At 51.6% G+C, this 21,199-nt stretch overlaps 1 protein-coding gene across 5 annotated transcripts in view; it reads right to left on the bottom strand.

Moving 5' to 3' along the window:
- Window positions 1-21,199, bottom strand: part of LOC116430708 (protein gustavus) — a 146,100-nt gene that overhangs the window by 35,088 nt on the left and 89,813 nt on the right. Inside the window, exons 1-2 of one of the 5 annotated variants that reach the window (XM_076372334.1) lie at window positions 16,705-16,963; window positions 9,450-9,488 (exon numbers count right to left, since the gene is read on the bottom strand). The exons of 1 other annotated variant lie outside the window; for it this stretch is intronic. In XM_076372334.1, the coding sequence (XP_076228449.1) occupies window positions 9,450-9,488; window positions 16,705-16,805 (140 nt within the window). In that variant the 5' untranslated portion in view covers window positions 16,806-16,963. Of the gene's footprint in view, window positions 1-9,449; window positions 9,489-16,296; window positions 16,603-16,704; window positions 16,964-21,199 lie in introns of those variants that run through there. 3 more of the 5 variants (XM_076372332.1, XM_076372336.1, XM_076372337.1) reach the window with 3 other exon arrangements.

Genomic DNA, 21,199 nt, shown 5'->3' with positions numbered 1-21,199 from the left:
ATTGTGAACCAGACCTTCGGGTTCGACGATAAATAAAAAGGAATCATAAAAGGCAACGGCGCGCGGCGCGAGAGGGACGGAGAAAAACGACGAAATGGCCCGTGCAGGCACGTTCGAGCCTTCTCCAACGGCGACAAAGGGGTCTGCTGCTGCTGCTGCTGCGACTGCGGCTGGTTCGCTGGTTGGCCGGGCTCTCTTTGTGATCGAAACATTTTCTAATGCCCGCCACCGGATCCCCGTCGCTCGAATATTTCGGCTCGATTAACGAGTTTCGCTCGTGTCCCGGGTATTGCGGGAACCAATTAATCCTGCGGGACAGTGATTCTCAACGCGGCCGCGCGAGTGCGAAATTTGATCGATCATTTTGGAAACGAGACGAGGATTCTGTGCATCATGAATTATTCCGGTTCGTATCATATTCGAGCGTTTCTGAGCGTCTTATTGTAGCGTTCGATGAGACTTTGTTTCGTAGGAACTAGATTCGGTAGGATATTAGCACTCGGAATTTTGCTGGAAATGTTTGATTTTCTGATGAGATAGATATTTTGTGGAACTCGAGGAGAAATCGTACATTGTGGAACGAAGCTGTTACTTCAATATTTCTCAAATCGATGCGTTGTGGAAGATATAATATTAGCCTTCGATTCTGCCAAATCACACGTCGAACGCCTGAATAATATAGAATAAGGAAACTATGTACTGATTTCTTACTGTTCGAGCAGTTGAATCATTTGCTCTCAAATTAATATTACAAACATGAACGTCAGATATCGGCAAAGTGACATTCGTCCGCAGAGGGTTAATTGCCAAATTCTATAGTTTTACAGAATGAAATGAGGTGAGCGTCTCTCGAGCGCACAGGGTTAAACCAAAACTTCCGATTGCTTCGAACGCGAGTTGCACTATCATCGGCATCGATCTGTACATTGAGAAACGTATCGTGCAATCCAGGTGTCGATGTTTGTAACCGTGTGTACAACGTGCGGAGGTCTTAAAAAACAAGTCGAGTGTAACCGGCATCGAAGCAGGCCGCGCGGAGTTGTAGCGGAGTGTCGTTTCCTTGGAAAAGTGGACCTCGTATCTTCCCCCGTGCTCGAGGAAACGTTGCTCAAGCAGGCGGCCAGCAGCTGGCGAAAGAAACAGGCGGATCGGTGACGAAACGCGTTCCTGATAAGTTCGTTCCGGCGCGATCGTGTTCGGAACGTAGGCTGGAATGTCCTCCCCCCCCCACCGAGCAGCGTCTTTCACCGACGCGAAATCTTCTCTGGAAATGGCCAAGCCACTCGCCTGGGAAACGCGGCTCGCGCCACGAAGGGACACCTGTTCATTCTGGAAAATGCGCGTTCGCTTTTCGCGAAACTTGTTCTGCGTTCCCGCGACCTTCGCGGCCTGTTTTCTCGATGGATTCGCGGAGAAACACGCGGCCGACGAATGCTGTTTCTTTTTAGAGTTTAGAATAGAGGAACGTAGAAACGATTGTTGATAGATGTCACTTTAATCAGTTAACACGTTCAATGCCGCGTGTACCGCATGTGGTACACGTTAATTTTTGTAAGAAAATATTTTTAAGGGACACATGGTCAAGAATAGCTGTATACAAAGCATCGAAAACATCGAGAAACGGTATCAAAATATATGAAATTAAAACTTGAATATAACTTAATATTTTATTTAAAATATCGATACAGTTCATAAGTAAAATATGACCGAAATTTTCCTGGCATTCGACGCGTTAATTGTGGAATTTAGTTGAAAAAACCTCTCGTTCTGCGAAATAAAATAAAATGTAGCGTGTACTCGTCGAACGCAGGACGAATGCACGTAGTATATTTTAATGAAAGATCAAAGCGGAACAAAGAATTACATGTTTATGTGAAAAAATAAAGAATTCATCGCTGGAAGGATTAGTATCGTGTCAAGCTTTGCGATGACGTGTACACTCGTCGAACACAGTTGGTTAATGTATGTCTATATTTAAAATGAAACGTCTAACAAAGAATGCAAACGTTACAGGATACATTTTAATCCTTTATACTCCATAGACTCCTGTATGATATAATATGTTTATAATACGAAATATTTTAATGATAAAACTTAACCCTAATCGTACCACGTGCTTCTATAACGAATCATATCACGATGTGACTCTCAGTCACTTATGAGAATGAAAGGAATGATTAAAATGTTGTTTTTGTTTATAGGGCCCAAATTTTAGCCCAACTTTTGGAAATGCAATATGAAATAATCAAAAAATTGAAGTAAAAAGTTCAATGACTCATCGTGGTGATTAGGGTTAAACTACTCTAAAGATCATTGCATTCACAACTGTAATTTGTCTTGGCAAAGGAGATATCAAGCCTAATGCAATTACAACTTAACATTTCCCACTTTCAACTACCGTGGGAATGTCTCAGAGTGCAAAGTGTTAAGACAAAGCATATCCATGACCCGCCCGATTTTCAAATTTTCCAGGATCCGATATAACTTTCTCCGGTTCGCTACGCAGCTACGATAATCGCGCTGTCCCAGCTGTTCGAGTTGATCCGACAGCTCCGCCGCGAACGCGTATACCCCGGGCGTGCAGAAAAGCCGGAGCTCGCACGGAAAATGTCAATTTGCGAAGCGCGGACGATCGCCTTGCGCAATACGCTCCCGCGCACGCGGCTCCTCGCCGAGTATCGACGTTTGCCTCCGTCGACGACCGACTTCCTCCAAGAACGAGTCTGTTTATTCCGCCCGGCAATCTTCGGAAACGGAAAGAGATTTCGTGCGAGGAGGGGCGGGCGCGCGGGCTGATGCGAGGCGCTCCGCTCGCCGGCCGGGATGTTCCACTGGCTCTCGCGTTATCAGTGGGCCGGCTATTGTAATCGAACGACGATCTTCGGCTTTCTGGGTCAGCTCGCGTGCAATACTTCGCGCGATGGTGTTCGACGTTTGATTGGCGAGAATGTTGAAGTACAGAGGAATAAAGTGAATGTTGATCGTAGAGAATTTCGAGCTTGAAGAGTTCGGAGACTATTCTGCTCCCGAGAGTTCGTAAACGGTTGAAAATTCGATTTCGAATCGAACAGCCGGTTCGCAAACAGCCTACGACGGTGTTGGACGTTTGATTGGCGAGAATATTGAAGTACAGAGGAATAAAGTACACGTTGATCGCGGAGGATTTCCAGTATGAAAAGTTCAGAGACGTCGTCAACGACATTTTGCCCGTCAGACTTTGTAAACGGTTGAGAATTCAATTTCGCGGAAGCGTACGGTCGCTTCGCAATCTAAGTTAGTCGACTCGCAACATCGTAGTTCATATTAATAAGAATGTATTTGGGAGGCATGCCAGAATCCGGAGATTCCGAAGATTTAGCGTTCGCGGTTCGACCGCGGCGAAACGGAAATATTCCGGTCGAGTGTCTCGAGACAAGGACTCCCGCGGAACGAAAGTGCGGGATTAATCAAGGGACGGTCTCCGGGCTGAATTCGGCCGGCCGATAGCGCCGCGAAAACGAAGACTCCTCTCGGTTCTCCGCTGGCGAGCGACTACAAAGGCCTTTGTACGATTCGGTGGCGCAACGAACGCAGAGGCGCGGGTATCGGTCAGAGCCCTCGCTGTAAACGGTTTTATCGAGCGCGATATATACGCCGATAAAACGCGTATCGGCCTCTCGTGTAATTCGCCGCCCGTGTTTTTTCCGTGGCGCGAACGCGACGCGTCTCTTCTGCCTTTTCCCCGTGACCGATGGATTTTCATAAGCTCGCGGTCGATTGTTCGGGCATTGGAAAATTAGCGAGCTAATTAACTCCGCTTTTCGAGTATCCTCAAATTCCGCTCTTAACACGATTATTCCTTCGTACATATAATCCCATCGAACTTCTCTCGTTTTCATTCCGTGCAGTTAACCCCTTGCTTTACGATCTATTTCCACCGTGATCGATATAATCGCTCGGTCGTTAATAATTCACTGGAAAAAGAGAATTACAGGCATATTCCATGTCTACGTTTGCTCTAACGGACGATTATCGCTGATAGAAGAATAATGTTTAACTCCAAGTCAAAAGAGTCGAGTAATATTCATGCTTGTTAAATTTTGCTCGAAATCTTCACTGTAATCTTCTGTTATAAAGCAAGGGGTAATCACACTGACAGACGAAGGGCTCGAGTATCGGTCTCCAAGAAACTGAAGAATAACAAAACGAATTTTATATACAGTAGCCCTCGAACTCTCGTGGAACTCCTCTTACGCAATAAAGACTTTAAAAACTATTATATCATATAAAGAACATATGTCTTGAGAAGTTACTGTAACATCTATTCTTTATACTTTTCTTTAGAAACAAGTAATTCGCCACATTGCATTCTCGACGCGAGTGTTTAAAAAACAAAAGTATTTTCTAGCCATACCCTTCGATGTCATCCATATGGCATGAATTCGCGAAACCTGACCGCAAACTTTCGAGCGCTGTACGCTCGGCTCGCGAGCGTTCAGCCAACTCCTCGCCGGCCGCTACGCGTAGCCGGTTGGTATCGGAGGAAAGCGTGTATCGCTCGGCCGACGGACGTAAATAAACGTCGCTCCGGATCGCTCTGGTTTCGCTGTCGCCGGCTCCGAAGCGTTCGCCCGCGACCGGCGAACAGGAAAAGGGAAAAAACGCGACGCACGGCCCTGCCCTTCCCGGCCCCGCGCGATTCGTGCGCTGTCGCAAGAGCCGAGCGCAGCGCGCACGCGGCAAGAGGTGTGTGGCAACGCGAGTACGCGCGGGTTTCACAAATGGGTCAGCCGGCGGTGGCGTTCCACGCCGTTTCGTGTGCGTTTGGAAATATATTTATCGTCGCTTACGAAAAAACCTCTCTCTCTCGCGCCCTTTGGCGCTCGGCGCGCGCTCTGAATGCTTAAAAACCCTCCGCCGCGCTCGGGGATCGTTCTCCCGAGGAGGGGAACGAGAAAAATACCGCCGCGCGCAAGTGGGTCGCGCGGCTCTTCCGAAATTCCCAGCTTGGCCAGCCTCGGGGTGATCTCTTATCCGCGCGGGGATTTCTCTAACGCGCACGGCGTCCGGTGAATCACGCGTGATGCACGGTGTGTACTCGGCTTTCGTGTACCGTACGACGCAAGGTGTTGATTCGTACCACGCGCTGGCAGATATCGATAGGATCGGCGCGGAGTGTGGACTGTGTTGATCGCTGTGGCTGGGAACTGTGCAGTTCTTAACAGTGGAACTACAGATGGGTCAGAATGACCCGTTCCTAATTTTTTATAATTATTGAACAGATACTCGTGAGAAATTATCGCGGCAACTAATTTAGTAATACTACACTTAGCTAAACGACTACACACTTGTGGCTCTTACAAAGAAATGATGGATAGTCGGTTTAAATACTCGGTAGTTCTAGTGTAGAGTATTGACAGTTTTTAGTGCTGTTGGCTGTAATCCTTAATTGCGAGACGTAATTGCGATTAGTAATTGGAAACTTTGGTTTGTAGTTACTAAAACGATACTGAAGCTTCCAAAGCGATGGAAGTTCGAATTGAATAGTTTAGGATAGAAATTTTTGATACCTTGATCAGCGTATCACCTGAATTCTGGAGATACGACTTACAGTACAAACGTTAGAACGATTTTTCTCTCTGACGCGTGGAATAAACCGAATTTCTTAGCTACGAGGTGGAAACTTGATAGAGCCACTGTAAAAACGTTGATTTCCCAGTTTACGTTTCGTCGGGTTTGCTTGATCACACGGAATAATTCGACGATTTCCCTTATAGCGGTCAGTAAGTCGAAGAAAGAGGAAGCGTCCGGTAAAAGATCATGTTCAGCCTCATCTCCCGCTCGCGTCGGCTCGCTCTCAGCCTCCAGACTCTCCCAGCACTCTGGGAAACCAGTTCAGTCGATATTCCCGCTTCGACGCGGACGCTCTAGCCGGTCGGGTGCATCCGTGCCCCAGACTGGGTCAACCGAGAAGAGCCCAAGAAACCGTCGAAAGAACGGACAAGTGGCCGGCGAGTCGGTGGCGTTTGCGAGAGCAAAACGAGACGCGGTGAATTGATCGCCGGCGCGTCGTTCGTTTGCCACCGTCCGCGATTGTATTTAAATTCGCCGGGAATTGCCGCCATTTGTTCCGAACCGGAAGACCGGCTTTCGGCGCCAATGGATCGATAAATCTCGCGGCTCGAGGTAAGGTCGGAGCGTTCCGAACACGTCCCGGCCGTTACGTAAAATCTATTCGCGGAAAATCGGGCGCGAGCGCGCGGCCCGATGATCCTCCGCGGCGCGGAACGCCGAAAAAAGAAACGGAAGAAGAAGCGGAGGCAGAGGTGGAAGCAGAGGAAAAAGGAGACACTGACGAGCAAGATGAAAAACAAGATGAGAAACAGGAAGAGAGCAGAAGATAGAAATGCAGAGAGAGGGAGCTGGAGAGAGAAGTCAGCGCGAAGGCAGAGGCCACTTCAGAGGCAGGTTCTCGAGGCTTCTAAACGGACGGGGCCGAGAGGGTCCAGGCTTCCAATTAGGGCTCGTTAGGAATGCGCTTCGGGGTCCCTCATTGGCCGTAAAGCTCGCGAGATAACGGCTCCGAGGCCCGCGTCTTTCGCCCGTGGCTCGCAAACGAGCAGACACTTCGGCGAACGCGCTCCCTCGAGAGGGCACTCCTCGCGAACGGTCCACGGATCGTCGATTCGCGGCGAACCGCCGGAAACGGGCGCACGGGAACCCGAGGAGAACCGGCGGCGAGAGGCCAGAGAGCGAGAGGAGAGCCGGAGGAACCCGCGAAGCCGCGGGTCGATGCCGAAAGAAGCGGAACGCGCGCGCAGGACACGTCCCCGGGAAGCCAGACGGAACTCCGGAAGGCATCGGGGCGCGCGTGTCTCCCCCCATTACCTGGGAAATCCTCGGGAAAGGCTGAAAAAAAGGTGGTCGTTGCGGACGTTAATTAAATTAGCCGGCTCTCTCGGCGAGACGACGGCGACGGGAGAGACGCGAGGCGACCCGACGCTTCGGTTCCCGGAGTGGCGCGCAATTAACGCGGACCCCAGGACCGAGGGGCTGACTTTAATTAACCGGCGGCCGCCGGGCCGAGGCCTTAACGAACGCTGCTCGCGATGTAGGATATTGTGTCAGGAATTATGTCATTAATAACCGGTCCAGCCGTTACGAGGAGGATACAGGCGCGAGGGAAAAAGCGGGAGGGAGGGAGGCGCACGCCATTTAACCGGCGAGGAAAAAGTTGAATGAAACTCGCGTTTTATCGAGGAGCCTCGCGATGTCTTTCCCCGCATTCCGCGGGATTCCGCTCTGGAAACGGTGCCCGCGCGCCTCGCGACGCGGGGGATGGTTCGCCGGCTTTACGACCGTTCCCGGAACAATCAACCTCGCGAAGAGGAAAAGCGTGTAGAGCGAGGGAGTCCTTCCTTCGCCGCGTGTCGTCGCGATTGCGCGAGAGCTAAGTTCAATATTTTGTACGCGGCGTGTTGACTCTGCGATCGAGCGTGCGTGCGTGCGCGCGCCAGCCTTCGGTAAATAATTAGCTTCGTTCAAGGCCGGCCCGAGCGGTAACAGGGTTCTCCACTTTGCCGCGGCGTCGAGGTGTTTGCGCTTTGCGAAATCCTTTGTCTCCGGGCAAGAAGAGGCTGCGTTCAGCTCCGCCGCCGCAGAAGAGTCTCGGGGGCAAGCCTGCGCGGCAGTTGTTCCCGCGGGAAAATCGGAGAGCGACCGGCCGCGCGTCTCTCGAGGGAAATTGCGCAACGGTTTCGAAAATCCGGCGAGCGCTCGCTCGGCTGCGGTCGTTAACGCTCCGCGAGGAACGTCTCGAGCTGCGGGCGTGAAAAAGGAGGAAGAGGATCGCGCGACGCGTAGAACGAGGGGCGGAGGGGCGAGAATGGGAGAAAGGGAGTGTCGGTCGAAAAAAGAAGGTTCGTGGACGCGCGTCGAGAGCGGGGCGGCGGGGGGAAAGAAACAAAGTGGAGGAAGAGCGAAAAAGAGAGTTAAACGACGCCGGCGGACGGGGAGGAGGGTGGGAGTCGGAGGAGAGCGTGCCTCGTGCACGTTAATTAAAAGTGCTGCGAAGGAAGTCGCCAACTAAGAAGGGCGAGGCTGAATGAAAACAGCTGCTGCCCGATGACGACACGGTCTAAGAGCGCGCCCGGCTTCGACTAAGCCTGTTCGACGCGAGCGACGCCGTTAGCGCCGCTATTTTCGCGCATAAATATAAACCGACGCCCACCCGGCCGCCGCATCGTCCTCTCTCACCGCTTCCTCCGCCGCTCGATACCTCGCGCTCCTTTCGTCTAATCGCGGCCGCTTCCTTCTAACTTCGATTTCCTGCCGCTCGATGGGAATCATCCGCGGAGATAGAGGCTAACTGCGCTCTGACCGAGATTCGCCGGCGGGGCTCGCCGGGGAACGCGCCGCGAATTCAGTTTCGCCGAGTTACGACGCGTCGCGGAGGACCCAGTCCCGCGGGAACGCGGAAATTCGAGACCGGGAAGTTCGAATCTCGAAAGTTCCCGATTTTCGCGGGAGTTCGACGCGCGACGTTCACGGGAATTTCTTTAACCGCTTGATTTCTCGATCTCGGGATGTAAATTTAACAGATCCCTCAACGGTTCTCCACGGTTTATGAATGAAATGTATATTGAACGTTGATGTTATGCTATGTAGTTACTATGATAGATACAGTTGTTACTCTATCGAAGATCGTCTCGTTAGTATTGCAAAATTAAAGAGGTTAAATTGCAACTCAAGCAGTTAACCCTTAGCACTCCAGTCGATGTAATCTATGAAGCGGCCATTTTTTTAGTACCTAGCGAGAATTCAAGAATATAGTGTTAAGTCCCTTAATTTCCATGTGTCGCTTATTAGAACAGGGTTTGCGTACAGCGAACGTTGCGATACTCTCGAGGCGGTGCCTTCGAATTTGTTCGTTGGAATACTTAATACTATATGCAACAGTAGCGAAGCGTGCAGAGCGCGAAGGGTTAAGTTTTCGCTTCGGAATCGAGAAGGGAGACCACCGTGCGAGGCGACTCGCGCATTCCAGGCACGATTCCGAGAGCGGAGCGTTGCGTCTACGAACGTGACCGAATTTCTTTTCGATCGCGTCCGTGAACGTTCCAGCTGTCCGTTCTTGGTAAAATCGCAACGGTCAGCTTCGAGTTTGAATGGGCAACGACGAACAGTGATTCGCAGCGAGTTCGAGTCGAACAATTTTAGATGCGTCGCGTCCCTTCGTGACAGAAGGACTCTAACGTAAGAAACCAATTCCGCGTCGACACGTCGCAATACAATGAATTCTTCGTTTACTTTTCTACTTGTCCAAGGTCCGTACGAGCGACAAAGGGGAAGAGCGAACGACAGATCTCGCAGACGATCTCCGATCCCGCGCGAAACGTTAATCCGCCACCGGCGCGCGGCGAAACGATAAAAGAGCAAACGTACGTCCGTTTAGGCTAAGGGGTTTGTACCTCGTGTCTTCATTTTTGCTCGCTACGAAACGGTCCAGTCTGAAAGAAAAAAAAAGACAAGACATATAGACTTCTACTGGTACGTTCCGTTTCGTTCCGTTCCGTATCGCGCCGCGTCACGACGAAACGCCGCTCGGCGACCGTTCCGCTTCCATCGAATTCAGCGAGCTTCGGACACCACCGTCAACCGTCGCCAGAGTTCGAGTCGCAACCGAGAGACACGATTGTTCAGAAATTCCGGATCACCGCGGGCTGATCCGAAACTCGCGATCGATTCGGCAACGATCGCGGAGTTCGCCTCGATTTCGTCGTAACGCGACGACGTTCCCCTCCGGCTAGATTATTCGGGCTACTCCGACTGGAGTCTCGACGGATCTTCCGAATATTGGAGCACCGAAACGCGCCGCGAAAGTGTTAGGATCGGACGAGGGCGACAGAACGCGCGGGATCGAAGCCGAACGAGACACCCTACACAGTTCCACGGGAGAGAGATAAGCTAACGCAGCTGTGGTCCGAGAGCTCGTGTGTCGACGTTACACTCCGCTCGAACCATATGTTCGACGCGCCTTGTTTTACGCCGCTCGATCTCGTTCCGTGACAAAGGAAAAGAGAAAGTCACCAGGGGCGAGAATTGTCGCCCGCCGTTTCTTTCGTTGCCCCGGCGGCCGTGCTTTTCACACGAATCCCGCCGCTCCGTTTGCAGCTCCCACACGTAACGCGCGAGAGGAAAACGCGTTCCGGACACGACACGCCGATTTTTCGCGGCGCGATAACGGAACACGCTACTGAGAAAGGAGAGTATTTTCGCGGAGAGATTCACCGATCGAGTCCTTTTGAAAACAGAGAAAGTTCGCGCCCGGAGTCTTTGGTTCCGAAGCACTCCGATGGGTCCTCCAATCGCGGATCCACTCGGAAGTCGGAGCTACAAGCAAGCAACGTTCGAGTGGAGCGGAATATTCGCCAGCTGCGAGCTGGTTCAATTAATTTCGTCGCTTTGAGGCGAGGCAGAAGTGGCCGGTCGCGAATTTAGGACGCGCGGAGCCGGCGGAGCGTCGATGTTTTCTGGAAAACCGGAGAGCACTTGTCGCTCTGCGTTCCTTGCTGAATTCCGGAATTCCGGGATTGACACTAGAACTGCCAGATTCCTTCGTTACAGATCGTCGAGGAGACATCGGTGAGAAATTGTTCAGATAGTTGATTAGGTAATGAACTATGATACAACCGACACAACTGAAATCTCAATAAATTGACTACAGTCAATTTAGCTCGGTGATTCTATTGAAGTCTTCATACACAGAAACATGTAGCCATTGTTACTTATTATATCGAGCACACGTACCACGAATCCTCGGAAGACTCGAACCCATCGCTCGCGGCGACGTCTATATGCCTTATATTGATTGCAGCACCAAAGTGTACGGCTATCGCCATTTTGCCGCGTATGCTGGGATGCAGAGTTGCCTTAACTGTTTTAGCGCTGGTGTCTTCGCGAAAGGAAAATCAATTTCGCTCGGGAACTGAATTACGCTTATGTAATTCCACATAAGAGAATTCTAAATAGTACGATCGTACCGTTTTCCATTTCTATGCAGACTACGGTGAGAATAAAAATGAAGAATTCGAAGGAAGAGTAAATGAACTTCATTTGGTTCTATGAACCGATCAGCTGGCAATTTTAGGTAGAAGCGCGATCGCGTTGTTTGGCAATAAAACGGTTAAGGGAAAGGAAACGGAATTCTCTTCCCTCCGTTGGCCCTGTGTTCGACGGGTCTTCCGTTACCAAAGAACAGTGCCACACAACACGTGGTGTAACGCGCACGCCACCGACCGACCGGGTGTGTATTTCGAGACGAGAGGTCTTCGCGAAGCACCGGTCGAAGGGGAGGCACGGTAACGATACACCCCCTCTGGCTGTGGCGCGAATTTCACGGCAAAGGACAGGCGAATCCTAATAAAATTCGCGCAGGACGCCAGATAGGACGCCGTTCCATCGTCTCGTTCTTTGCTCACTTTTGCCACTTCTCGCGTCGATTTTCCACGTTCGCCGACGAGCGCTTCGCGTCGGAACGGAAGATGAGGCACCGATATCTCGCACCGCGCGATAATACGGTATTCCTCGTTGTGCTTCTCATGAATAGCGCGAACGGTTCGCGGTGTTTCCAGGCATTCTCCATTCCACAACGTTGAATTCAAAGACCAAGGATTTTAATCGCAGTTTTTGTACCGTTCGGAAAAAAGTTTTCAAGAATGCAGGATTGCGATCGCCGAGACACTCCGCGCATGGAACAGACGCAAGAAGCGTTACGCAATTCACGCTCGGATGATGGAACGTCCATCGATTATAATTGCCGAGCGAAGCCGAACGAGGCACGAGCACAATTATCTAAACGATTCGAATGTTTTGCAAGGAACGCCGAAGGAAAGCGACGCACCGCTGCCTCGGCGGGGGAACAGGTGCACGCAGGTGCGTTCTCCTAGGTAAACATCGCGCAGGCCCTTCGAGGAGGAAACACTCGCTATCGTATTCAAATTTCCCGCCTTTCTAGATACCCTAACGCTTCAACCGCGATAGTTCGAACGTTGCAGCGAGAACAATGCGGAATCGCAATGCTCCCGATGTTCGGAACTACCGCCTATTGTGATTCCCCGACGTTTCAACCGCGAGATTTACAGACGTTCGAAGCTGCACTAGGAAAACTGCCGAAACGTAGTGTTCGGACACTTTCCGTATTCAGATCCGCCGCCTTTTTCAATCGCACGTCGCTTCAGCCGCGAGATTTCGAAATTTCGAAAGTTACGTCGGGAAGGACCGCGAGATCTGCAGTCTTCTAGCCGTTCGGCGAACAAAGGCGACTCGGCTCGCGGTCAGAATAAGCGATAACCCGTCAATTCGAGCGGTCGGAGCTTCTTCGAGGAAATGGATCTGTTAGTCGGGAGATCGCGTTATGCCAGTCACGCTTGTACCTCGAGGACCATTGTCCTGTCGGCGGGCTCGCCGAATATTACCGTTCTCGGCCGAGTATTATCATATTCAGGAAGTCCCTTCGCTGAATACAAAGTGGACGGTTCGATATCGAGAGCCCGGCCGCGAATTTTCGCCCCTCGGCTCGCCACTTCCGAGTCACGAGGAACACGAATCCGAGCCCGGGAACCGTGAATTCTGAAGCCTCTCGATCGAACGTCCCCTCGGCTCTCCTCCGTTCCCCATTTCGCTGTTCGAGGGCTCGTCGCAGAAATCCGGTCGCGACCAGGGGGAACACGATCGCGGTTCTTTCGTGTCGGGTGCGAACAGCGACAAGATGGCGCGTCCTCGGTGTCCTTACTGTTTCCGGCAGCGATTCTTAATTTCGATGATCAAACGAAAACCAATCTATCACAGGAAGAACAACTCTACAGATGAGTCTCTTCGGTTGGAATCAAGGATACATCACTCAGAATATTGTTATCCAAGAAATTTCCGAATCTCCTGTTTCGAACCCACCCAAAGTTTCAGCTTTGAATTCCTAGGATTCAAAATTCCGGTTCGAACTCCGCGCTGGTACGAACAGAACAAAGCGCTGCGATTATAAAGAGTTGCGCAATATCAACGGAACACGCCGCAATCGCGGTTTCCGACACGCGAAGCGTGCCACAATCGCGAGAAACATGAAGCACGGTGGAACCCGCGAATCGTTCCGAAACGAACGATTCCGTCGAATCGTCCCGAGGTCCGCCGGCAAAATGGAGGGTCCGCGCGCGGCAATGGGTACGCCACTGACCGAACGCGGAGGTCGTTCCACCCGGCAAGCCCTCGTCACTCGTCAGTGCTCCGTTCTCTCTCCCTTGTACCTTTACGGGCGGCCAATCCTCTGTCGGCCGGGAGAACTTGCTCTTCCCGCGATTGAACCGGCCACGGAAAATTTACACGGCGAAAGACGGGGGCGATTCATTGATTTCTTTCACGGCGCAACGCCGCCGGGAACCGCCGCGGCGGAATCTGCCCCCGCGCTCGCGACAAAAGCCTCCATTCCTCGCGATCCTCCCTCCAGAACCTATCCCAGGTATCGACACCCTTCGCCCGTAAATTTCCACGCTGGCAATCCATTCCGCGCGGAGAAAAGCTTCAACGGCGGTTCCCGTATCTCGGGAATCTCCGATCTTTCCGCGGAAAGCCGAGGAACCGAGACGCGAGGAGAACGTTGGAGGCAGAAAGAGTTCCCCGGGAGACTAGTCGATCGCAGAAGAAAGCATCCGGTCCAAATGATCCGACACATCTTGTCATTTACGGGGAGGCACACTTCACCAACCGCGCTTCCTCTCGGCTTCCCCTCGCGAAATTCACTGGGAAACGTCGATTTCGACGCGTGTTCGTCCGACGATCACTGCAACGGAAATCCGAGCGAGATATCGACTCGGCAGGCGCACAACTCGACTGCACCGCGTTCGCTCTAGCTCCGCCTTCGCGGTCTACGACTCGTCTAAGCGTGTTATTCCACGGTTTATCCCACCTCCCCATCGCGCACATGCTCCTGACGTTTATCAGGCGCGCGGGGCTCGCCGGTGTTGTGTCGTTAAACAACGCGCAGCTGTTCCGCGATGCCCGGAGCCGGCTTAACGGCCACCCGTGTCCGCGGGAACCGGGATACACCGTCTCCTCTCGCTCTCCCCGGCGTCGTTCCGCCGCGAGGGAACAATGTTCGCCCTGTTCGCGGACGGACGCGCCTCTTCGCTGGTTGCGTCCTTCGGCCGCGGCGACATTGTCGGCGAGTTGCGAGGGGGTTACGCAACGCCGACGACGACGACGACGACGACGACGCTGGGAATTAAAGGGAATAATGAATGAGAGAAAGGAGGCTCGATAGCCGCGGCCGCGATCCGAGCGGTCGTACGCGTACGCGGCGTGTGTGCGTGGATAGATCGGATTACCATCGATAGGGGACACACCGGTACGCGTTACGCGTCGATTTAGAACCGAGCGTAAGGGTTTCCTGGCGAGCTCTCGGTGAGAACGCGGATTTCTTGCGAGAACCGATGCGACGTGCATTTAAAGATGGAGCTGGATTCGATTGGGGGCAGAGAACGAGGGATTAAGGGGAGACAGATTAAATTCTGATAGACGTTACACAGATGTTAAGCCAAACGGTTTCACCGGCGGAAAGGAGTACGTTTTAACCCTGGTTCACTAAAAATATCCCTGCACAACAAGAGACCCGCCCGTCAACGTTGCGAGGCACATTTGGCTGTCTGCGCCGGGCAAGGCTGAGTTTAATAGACCATTAGTGAATGGTGTCGACGAGTGACACCGTACTCGCTCGAGGGACAATGAAGAAGCGGCTGCGACGTTTAAATCGCGGTGGGTTTTCGGAGCGCTGCGAGATAACGCGATAACGAGGCTGAACCTGGGAGAACGGAAATGAGCGTCTCAACGGCGTATGTTTTGGAAGATGGAACACTTATAGATAATGCGACGAGTGATGCACAGATATAGAAGAAAGGCGACGAGCACTGGGGTATCTGGTTTCGGAGTACAGAATATCTTACGGGAACAGCGAAACAGAAGTTTAATCTTTGAAGTAAAAACAAATAGAAGTAAAATATCCTGCGACAGTCATTACGACAATACATCTGAAGCCAAAGTCTAGAAAAAACCCCGAAGAACTTAGTTCCTCAAAATCGAAAATCAGAATATCACGCAACAACGCGCAGCAAATTAACACGGAAATTTTAATTATATTTTACTTAGGAACTCGATTTTTTCAATAAAGTATTAAGTTATTTTTATATATTTTGATACTGTTCCTTTATGTTCTCGCTGATTTCTATATCACTATCCGTGACCAGTGTCCTTAAAAATATTCTCTCAGAGATTCTCGTGTACCATACGTACACGTGGCACTAAAGCATCAACGGAAGTCCAAATCTACGAAGACGAAACCGCAAGTATCGAAACAACGATCATTTCGAAAGCCAGAATATCCCACGCGGCCCGTTGAAACGCGGCGAGCGTAGCCTGCGCCAAGAAAAAACCCCGAAGTCCGTCGAATAAGCTAATTTCGAGAAGGAAAGGAACATCCTGCGAGAGTCGGTGTACACGAGGGAACTTGAAATTGAACCAGCAACGCGGGTTTCGAGCGGGTGGCGCGCTTCCGCGGAACGCGCGTTCACGGTGCGGTGAATTCGCGGCGCGAATCCGGCCGCTGGCCGAGCGTATTTCCCACGGGGCCGGGCTGGGATAACACGCCAACGACTCGCGAGGCGCTGCTCGTTTATTCGTCGCGTATCGAGCGGCTGACGGATGGTTGCCTTATTTATACACGCCGCGACGAGACGACTGGGCAAACAACACTGACCTCGAGACACGAGCGAGTGTGACAAGTCGCGAAAGCAAACTCGTTCCCGAACGCCGTCGGTTCGATTCCGCGAGAGTCGGCGCCGCGGTGCTTCGCTTCGGCTTCTGCCGCAGCCGGTTCGATCGAGCCGTGGCGAGTCTCTCCATCTCTTTAAACTTTAAAAACCGTTTATACCCAACGGAAACAACCCAAAGACTTCAGTCGCGTTTCATGGACTTAGCTACCCCTGCACAGGATCACCCCTCCGACCGAGCACTGAGAAAGGTAGCAATTCGAGGGATCATTTACGAATCACAGCTCCCTGAAAGCCAAGCAGCAACCATTTTACACTTTGCCAGCTCCTTCCAGACCCACTGTACTCATTCCACCGTTACGAGCGCTGCTCCGAAAGGACCGTTGCTTCCCAAACACCACCGACGGGATTCAGCACAACACTGGTCGGACGCACAAAGTACCACAACCCTTCGCGCACCTTGCTCCGTTACAGAGAAACACGATAATGATAAACTAATGCTTACATTCTGAACCAATCGCTTCCAATGACCTCGGAGGAAGACTCTACGGCCTGCACTAGAGAACGCGGAATGGTCGCGGGGCGGAATACGTAGAGGGTGGTTCACAGGACAAGACGCAGCTGTTTTCTAGTCGAGAGCACTGTCGCGATACGCACATATCACAAGCCATCCCGCACACCTCACTCTTTCGAAGCGGAGACACGGCAATGACGAATCAATGTGTCACCCGATGACGGAGCGTTGTTGCGCGGAACGCTTCCGGCTGGTGCAAAGAGGCTCCCAGGACCTGCCGTTAGGGACCCGCGGAATATCGAGACCGCGGAATGGCTTAGGATATAGAACGGGCGGTCCAAACGTAAGGGACGCCGGGGCGGTGCGGTGTGTAAATGTTAGAGTGCCAGGGGGACTTACGTTCGGCGAGCCTTCACCGCCCAATCCATATCTCGCGCGACGTATACGGCGAACGTGTCACGATGCCTCTCGTGTTTGCTCGCGTGATGTCCCCGGTCCATGCAGCCTTGGCGCGAGTAACCAACAAAATATTGCACACTCCGCGCACGCACTACTACAGCACACAACGTTCCTCGTATTATCGCTCCTCCACCACCTCCTCCTCCTCCTCTTCGTCGTCTTCTTCCTGGTACCCTCGTTGTTCGCGGCCGTGTTTCACCACTGGTCCGAACCGCCGCGCGACGAGCAGCTCGTAACACTCGCACGAAACATATAGGAGAACTTCTTCTAACCCTCCTCGCCGTCAACCCCTTTCACGCTTTCTCTTTCTCTCGCCTGTCCCTCTTGATGATGCTGATGATGCTGCTGCTGCTGTTGCTCCCTTTCTCCCGTGGCGCGAGAGAGACTCGGGGAAACGCGCGCGGTTCACGTCGAGAACGAAGGAAAACAAAAAGAAATGAAAAATTAGAAACGGGGGTGGGGGGTGGACGGAGGGCGAGCGAGAAACCGGGGGTTGGAGAAACGAGGCGAGGCGAACCGAAAAAACCCACGCCGAATCGACGCACAAGGAGGCGAACGAGCGCACGAACCTACGACACACACTCGGCGACGATCCAACGAAGACTGAGCCCGAGCCCGCTCGCCGACTCCGACGCGCATGGAGCGCCGCCCAGTGGTGGGGGGAGAAAAAGGCGGCGGGTTCCCAGTCGCGTACCGACCGCCACGAGCGCCCCGAGAACGACCGTTCGCCCGACCACACGCATCGGCGTACCATACGGAATTCTCGGTGCCTCCGCCGCCGTACGTTTCGGTGATTTCATTGATGATCGGGAGTGCTCTCGGTTCTGATGGAGCGTTGATGCTTGGGAGATTACGTAGTTGTGGTGTAAATCATTGTACATCTTATAGAATTCTTTAATTTGTTCGTTATGCATTATTGCGACGAACGAGCATAGATGAATAGATTGAAGATCGTTGGCATGGTTGGGAGACTAGTTATATATCTGTAGTGTAAATTATTGTAGATGTTATAGAATTCTTTAATTTGTTACGTATTGTAACAAACGAGCATAGATGAATAGATTGAAGCTTCGTGCTGGTTGGAAGATTAGTTATATATCTGTAGTGTAAATTATTGTAGATGCTATAGAATTCTTTAATTTGTTTGTTATGTATTACTGCAACGAACGAGCATAGATGAATAGATTGAAGCTTGCTAGCATGTTTGAGAGGAGAATTCTTTGTTACGTATTACTGTAACAAGCATAGATGAAAAAAAGAGAAACCATCGAGTCAGCGAGTATTTGCAAAATTCCCAAGAATCTAGCAGCTCCTCGTATCGCCCATACTGCGTACTACTCGATAAGCACAAATAATTCGTATGGAACAGCATTATCCTGTATTAATTTCCCGGATCTGAAACGGCAGTTGTATAAACGCGTTTCGGAGGAAACCCGAGTGTTCCGTGTGCACGAACACGGCCGGCCCCCGGCCCCTACGCCAATGTTTAAGCCTACCCAGTGCTGAAACGTTTACCCGGGGGGGAACGAGCTGGATAGAAGGAAAGGGAACGCGAATAAGAGTGGAACAGCGATAGGTCGAAGGGATACGAGGGTTCTCCCTCGTGCAGTGGGGTTTCGCGGACCGCTCCCTGAACCCAGGCAGTCGGCCGTCGAATTAACCCCGGAAAAATGTGTACCTGCTCGCGCGCGATCGACGGCACAAGAGAGCGAACCGCCGCGAAGTGCCGCACAATTTGCCGTCCGATTCTATCCGCCGAGAATCACCGACGATTCTTCGACGTCGCCCTGTCCTCCCCGCTTTTATCGCTCGACGGGATGCATTCGAATCTCCGTCGAACCAAAAACGGGAAACGTCCGCGCAAGTTCGTCGATCTCTCCGTCGGACCGAATCACGAACGAGCGAACGAAAATAAAACGAACCTCTAAACTAATTCCACTGAAAATAAAAGAAGTCTCTATTAAAACCGACTTTAATGCATCCACTCTTTTTAAATCTCATTCACTTCCTTCGCGACGTTCAATGAACCTGCCAATCTTAAAGTATCTTTAGCTACCTCGAATCAACCTGACAACGCTCGAAATATCAAACTCTAAATTTCTCCTTTCAATAATCCTACCGAATACTTTCGCGGACGTTACATCCATTGATAAGCCCGTTTGGAATCACGGGGAACGTGCTCCGACGATTTCCCCGAGAAACCGGAGATTTCGAGTCGCACGCGAGAATCCGGCATTAAAAACGAGATTACGCGGTCCCCGTGACGCTGGCACCGCAAGAACAAAAGAGACTCCTCCGGTGTCGAGTTTTAGCCGCGCCGGCGGGCGGCGGAGCCGGGGGAGAGGGCAAGCGGTTTTCGCGACGGGTCGTCCGGCATCCCCGAGAAATCGATAACAGGAGATTCATTAAAGATACCCGCGCGCGGAGGCTTCCACGCGGCATGAAGGATCGGTCCCCGCAGCCTCCTCGTTGGGATCTGATATTAGACACACGTACGCAACACCGCGCTGCCCTCGCCGGCCGTCCCTCTCCCATGTAACCAACTGTTCCGACGTTGAATCAGCCCGACACGAGCGCGTCTGGTGCCCTGCGGAAGCCTATCGCGCCGTTCCGACCGCCGAAATTCGACGAAACCGTTCCCGTCCACCTCGAGCCGGTGTGCTTCGACCGTCTTAACCCTTTCCGCGTGGACGCCGGCCGCTCCGAGCGGCCTATGGGAATCAGAACCGGCGAGGTGTACTATAAACTACCCATATACCTGCTCCGAAGCGCTTTTAGTACACATGTTCTGGACACAATAAAGTGTGCGAGTACAATGGGGTGTCTACGGCTACCTAGACGCCTTCAGCCTTTAGCCGCGCGTCCGTGAAAAGAATCGGAGGATACGAGGAAACGTAATGTTAAGCGTTGCAGGTAACATTCGAGTATAATTACTTTACGAAGGAAAACTGCCATGGGAAACGTTTTGGACAATGAATATTGATTTATCACCGTGACAACCTAAACTATCGTATCAAGACAAAGAGGTTTTAATTCTCTCACTTCGATGTTGGACTGAGTAGACCTGTCTGGTGTTCAAAATCTGTTGCTAAGTTATTCGTTTCACCTAACTTACGTTGTTGACCGGTCGCGAGTTCACTCGTGTCCGAACTGGTATTGGCTGTTTCAATTTTTGAAGCGCAGAGCAGTGTAGAATGCAACAGCAAAATGTTAGTATTTATTTAAAAGATATGCCCGATGTTTCGTTTGAATTCATTACATACAGTAAAGATATATTGAAGCTTATTCAGGTTGTTTCACTTTCGTATTTGCAGAATAATAACCGGTGACATAGCTTCTGCGTAAAACTGCCGGTTAACAGTATGTTAACACTGCGTATCACGTATGAATCATATTAACTCTATGCGAACGATTTCTGTGAAATGTACGAAACCTTCGACAGACGAAGCGAAATTATCTATCAATTGCTTAACACATTGCGCGTCGACCCCGCGATAATGCGGGATTGTTAGTCTACCGTTTAATTGCTAATTCTACGTTCATATAACATTTTAGTACTTATTCTTTTCGCAAGTTAGAAATTTCGACTTGATTGATGTTTAAAAATGTATCAGTATAATCACCGACGCTCGCGTTTTTACTAGCTGAAATTTATCCGGCGTACGATGTATTAATCACTAGAAAAAATGGAAAGTTCGGGCTGGTCCTTAGCTGTTTAAGTAATTAAATCCTTCGTTTCCGACTTTGTCTTCCGAGTATAAACACTTCATCTCGCCGAAGCGTCGACAGTGGTCCGCGTTGAATACTCAGTAGCGGTAACGACGACTATTCCACGTAACTCGACTATACAAAGACGAAAGACAAGAGAGGGAAAGCCAGAAGTCGAAAGAATCGTTTCCAAAAGGAACGGGTCTCGAAACCGGCAGCGCGTCGAAGGAAACCCGAGATGCTGCAGGAACCAGCTCCGCGGCCGTTTCCTTTTAAATATCCATTAGCAGGACGCGGTCCCCGCGTTTCTCCGGCGATCGGCGCCGATCGTTGCGCGTTCACCTTCAGGAAGTACGACGTAATAATACGTCATAAAGCCGCGGCGCATTTCTCTCCCTTTCTCCGGCCGAGGTCGACGCCGCGGGTCTCTCTTCGCTGACGAAAGGGAGAAGAGAGCGAGGCCTCGGTTTCTACGGAATAAAAATCCGGCACGCGGATTCCAAGCGGAACCCTCGTAGGCGGGACGAGCGGCGGCGGGGAGAGGTTCAAGGCCAGGCCCGGGGAGAACGGCCCTTTTTCGGGGACCGAGGTACCAGGTAAAAGGAAGTCGGACACCCGGAGGACCGAACGGAATGACAAATGCCTGGGTGGACGGTGAAGGGAAAGGTGAAAGGAGCTCGTCGCGGCGCGCGCGCGAGCGCGCGAGGGGCGGGGAGGCGGTCCGTGG

This window comes from Nomia melanderi, chromosome 11 (genome assembly GCF_051020985.1).
Source record: "Nomia melanderi isolate GNS246 chromosome 11, iyNomMela1, whole genome shotgun sequence".
Classification (NCBI taxonomy): Eukaryota; Metazoa; Arthropoda; class Insecta; order Hymenoptera; family Halictidae; genus Nomia; species Nomia melanderi.
This window is presented reverse-complemented; position numbering and strand designations above follow the sequence as displayed.